Below are 4,421 nucleotides of genomic sequence, written 5' to 3' on the forward strand. Positions count from 1 at the left end.
ATATACCTTGTATCAAATACAACAATCCATGCATTATGCTACTATTTCCTCAAATATCAACCTGTTCAACTGCCATAATTGTAAAGTACATAATCATGTGTTTATAGTCAACCAATTCTGTATATGGCTAATCCTCTAAAAAGTCAGAGAGGAAATGTACAGTCACTACTTACCTGTTCCAATAATTTTGGTCCATCAAGGTGAGCCTGCATCACAGCATCATTAACAAGCAGGTGGAAGTTCAGGAGCACGTGTTCAAGATCATACGTCCCGTGCATGGCATCCGACAGCTCTTCCAATGACCGAATGTATGCATGCCAGTGTGGGTTAAGCTCTGCCATGTGTGCCAAGCAGCCTCTCATGACGTTGAGGCAGTAGCCCATACAAGGCTTGCTGAGTGTCAGGCCCTGGCAGTGCGGGCAGTACCGCATCCGCAGGAGGGCTCTGCTGCATTCTTTGGAGAAGTGCAGATGGTCTGTGGTATTGATGACTTCAATGCCCAGATTCAGTGCCTGCAGAAATGTGCGGCTGGGCAGCAGCGACCGCCCCATCTGCCCCATTACTCTTTTGGGGATGTTACCAAATGGACTAATGTCCCGCCGAGCCACCCGGATGCATTCCGAGTATTCCAGGGAACTGTCGGCCATGCCAGGGTTGATGAGATGATCGTAGACTAGAGGGAAAAGACTGTCAAAGAATCTGTTCACAAATTCTTCAGGGTTGACATCCGCACCAAATAAATAGAGCCCTACGTCAGTGAAGAACTCTTGAACTGAAGCAGCAGCCTCCAAGGCCATGTTCCTGTAGGTGTTGCAAAAAAGGATGCTGGTATAATTTTCTGCTTGCCTGATGAGGGTTTCAAGGGTTTCTGTAACAAAAGCAGAAGTATAAAGGATGAAAGGGCTTAATATTCATGTCATAACTGTTCATCCATCTGCTCCAGATACAGTAAATGAATGTAATGTATCAAAACTAAGGATCTAAATGAGACTGCTCAGCCTCCTAAACCCAACTTAGCTTCCAAGGATAATAGCTGGTCAAAAGTGTGCATTACACACAGAACACTTGCTTTACAGAGACCTATTTCCTAGAATCAAACACCTTTAAAAAGTATAGATATCAAAAAGAATTTACATGTATGGTAGTTTCTTATTTTATTCCAAAGTCATTTATAACCCACTAATGGTAGAAAAAAAAAGTGTCACTAAGAAAATAATTGCTGATCATGAGTTCATTATTTATAAAAGACAGTGATATTAAATATTTGATTCAACACCTACTGTCTTTTTTTTTCTTTTTTTTTCTTTTTTTTTAAATATTCATTAAAACTAGTAGATAATGCACTAGTTACTGCAAAGAGAAGGGAAGCCTGACAATCCTCAGACTTCCTAGCAGGCTCCAATTAAAAAATAAAGTAAAGCATTTTATGATTAAACTACGCCTAAATTGCAAAATCTTGTTTACACAGTGGGAAAGTCATGAACGTTATTAATGAAAATAAGTAATTGTGTGACCACCTTCTCAACTATCTTGTGTTGTTTTTATCATCTTATCTTCAAAGACATTACTGTGGCACATTTTACTTTCTGACTTAAGAAACTGATGCTTCCAAATCAATTTCTCCACAGAAAGAACAGATAATAATGTATCTACAAATTAAGGGAGGTTGGAGTAATCAGCAAGTCAAAGCTGCATTTCAAAATGATAGCTTTAGGCAGCAGTCAACCATCTTGGCTACACTAGTAATTACATTTTATAATTAGCCTAAATATGACACTAGACTATATCAATATATCATTAATTATAAAGTACACCAGTAAAATTATCTGCCATAACCCCAATCTCATGGTTACTTTTAATTAGGTTGTAAAAGACCGTACAATAATTCAGTAATCAAACCATTGAATATATGATAAAAAAGAAATGAAACATCAGTAAAACAAAATAAAATAATAAAAAGCAGACATGCAGGGAGAGCTACTAATGAAGTGGAACTGTGTCGCGAATATGCCATAGCATCCTGAAACAAACGCACAAAAAAACAAACAAAACACTTTCATGAAAAGCATAGACAGATAAAATACAATATCTGTATTCTGATTCTGTTCTGAGACTGATTCATGTTAAGTTCAAGGCCTTAGTATGATATATCAAGGTGCGTGCTAGAATGTATGTTTTGTGCTCCTCTTAAAATTCATTTTTTGAAACCTAATCTCCAATGTGATGGTATTTGGGAGTGTGGCTGTTGGAAAGTGATCTGGTGATAAGGGTGGAGCCCTCAAGAATGGGATTCATACCTTTATAAAAAGGGCCCCAGAGAGCTACCTTGCCCCTTCTGCAAGGTGAGGACACAGAAAAGGTGGCTGTCTGTAAACCGAAATGTGAGCTGTTATCAGATAATGAATCTATTGGCACCTTGATCTTGGATTTCCCAGCTTCCAGAACTGTGCAAAATAAATTTCTGTTATTTATAAACCACCCAGTCAATGGTACTCTGCCATAGCAGCCAGAATTAAGAGAGTACATCTACCTTGCAATCAAAGGCAATAGCTTTTAAAGGCTGTTTCAACTCTTTTGCAACCTAGTACTACAAACTCTATATTGCTAACTAGGCAGGACTCGTGCATTACTACCTATGCATTTTCAATGCCCACTCGAGTATAAACTACATATTGTAACATCTCAATGAAAATATGAAAGAATGAAAACAGGATGGTAACTGAAGGCTTCAACTGAGATTAGCTGCTCTGCCAAGTGAGAAAGCATGAATATCAGGTTTGCCCACCTGGCCCAATCGTCTGGGCGGAGTGGGGAAAATACCAGCTACCAGGTCTCTGCACTGTGGATGCTAACTCAGTAGGCCTCTCTTTGTCCAGAAATCTGTATTTAACAAGCAGACGAAAGAAAGTGATTCTTTTGACTTGGTCCATGTTTGAAACATTGCCATTGTAGATATCTATAAAATGTTCTCTCTGCTTTTATAAAGTAGTTGGACAAGCATTCCACCACTAGACTGCATGTTCTCTGCCTTCTCGGATCCCCAAGAGTGAGCGTGAAAAGCAAATTCCACCTTTGTGGTTGGAAATAAAAAGAAACTGCTAAGCTTATATTTGTTATCAATAACATACACTCATTTTTCTCAGCAACTTATGTGTGGCTATGAACTGTGAAGTAAGTTACAAATGATTTTATTTACCAGATAAAGTAAGGACAGGTTCAAAGGTATCCATACATCACAGGCACTCGTACATCCTTCTCACCAGGATTTCTAAGGTGTATGCTATAGATGTGTGTGACGGATACCTGCCAAGCTTTTCAGTGCAATAAAAGTTGAATGCTTTCAGTTTTATATCCCACACATCAGTGAAATCATACGGTTCTCAACGTTTTCTGTCTGACTTATTTTGCTTAGCATAATAATCTCAAGATCCATCCATGTTGTCGCAAAAGGCACTATTTCATCTTTTATTATGGCAGAGTAGTATTCCATTGCATATATATACCACATCTTCTTTATCCAATCATCTATCGAAGAACATATTATAGTTTAATGATTACCAGAGGGTAAGTGGGGAGAGGGGTGGTAGATGAGGGTAAAAGGGATCAAACATATGGTGATGGAAGGAGAACTAACTGCGTGGTGAACACACAATGTGATATATAGATGATGTATTACAGAATTGTACACCTGAAACCCATGTAACTTTGCAAACATTTGTCACCCCAATAAACTTTAATTAAAAAAAAAAGTTGAATGCTATCCCAGGCAAGACAAGCCTTACATCTGACTTTTGTCAACTCTAAATGATTCCTAAACACACAACTTTTAAAAACTAAAACATAAAATGTTTCTTTATAAATTCCAGTCCCATTAATTTATAACTTATTCAAGAGTATATGCAATTTATCTTTTCAGTTGCTATATCTAATAGGTTTGCAAATTAATCTATTTTGTAAAAGCAATATTCAAGAGAATGTATTTAATATTCAGGAGCATCCATTCAAAACAGATACGAGCACAGCATTTCCAAATGTCACTGTTTCTTTTGTGAGGCTGCTCTGCACTACTGGCCACAAACTAATTTGATTACTGTTTGAGTTTTTAATTAAAACATAAATTTCTGAAAATGTCTACAATTTTGATTTTATTTCAGACTAGTTTTTCTCTGCTTTAGTATTATTTTTTAAACAAAATAACTAAAACGCTGATAAAATTTTTAGGAACTGCCTTACAGTAAATTTTTAGAATTTTCCTAATATTGTATTTATTAAAATTTTAGTTTTCATAATTATGTATTGATTTTACTACACTTTGAATGAGTCTATGTTCTCAAATATCAACATTCTGATTATTCTATTAACTCATCACAATATAAGTCTTTTTTTCCTTTGAATCTGTATTAAATCTAATATTTACACAT

General features: G+C 36.6%; 1 protein-coding gene across 1 annotated transcript in view; it reads right to left on the reverse strand.

The window, feature by feature from the left end:
• Nucleotides 1-874, reverse strand: part of GPC5 (glypican 5) — a 1,048,823-nt gene extending 1,047,949 nt beyond the window's left edge. The window contains exon 1 of the mRNA XM_019668718.1: nt 174-874. Coding sequence (XP_019524263.1) covers nt 174-797 — 624 coding nt within the window. The 5' untranslated portion in view covers nt 798-874. The remainder of the gene's footprint in view (nt 1-173) is intronic.
• Nucleotides 875-4,421: the final 3,547 nt, after the last annotated feature.

The sequence above is a fragment of the Hipposideros armiger genome, unplaced genomic scaffold (assembly GCF_001890085.2).
Source record: "Hipposideros armiger isolate ML-2016 unplaced genomic scaffold, ASM189008v1 scaffold_534, whole genome shotgun sequence".
NCBI classification, from domain to species: Eukaryota; Metazoa; Chordata; class Mammalia; order Chiroptera; family Hipposideridae; genus Hipposideros; species Hipposideros armiger.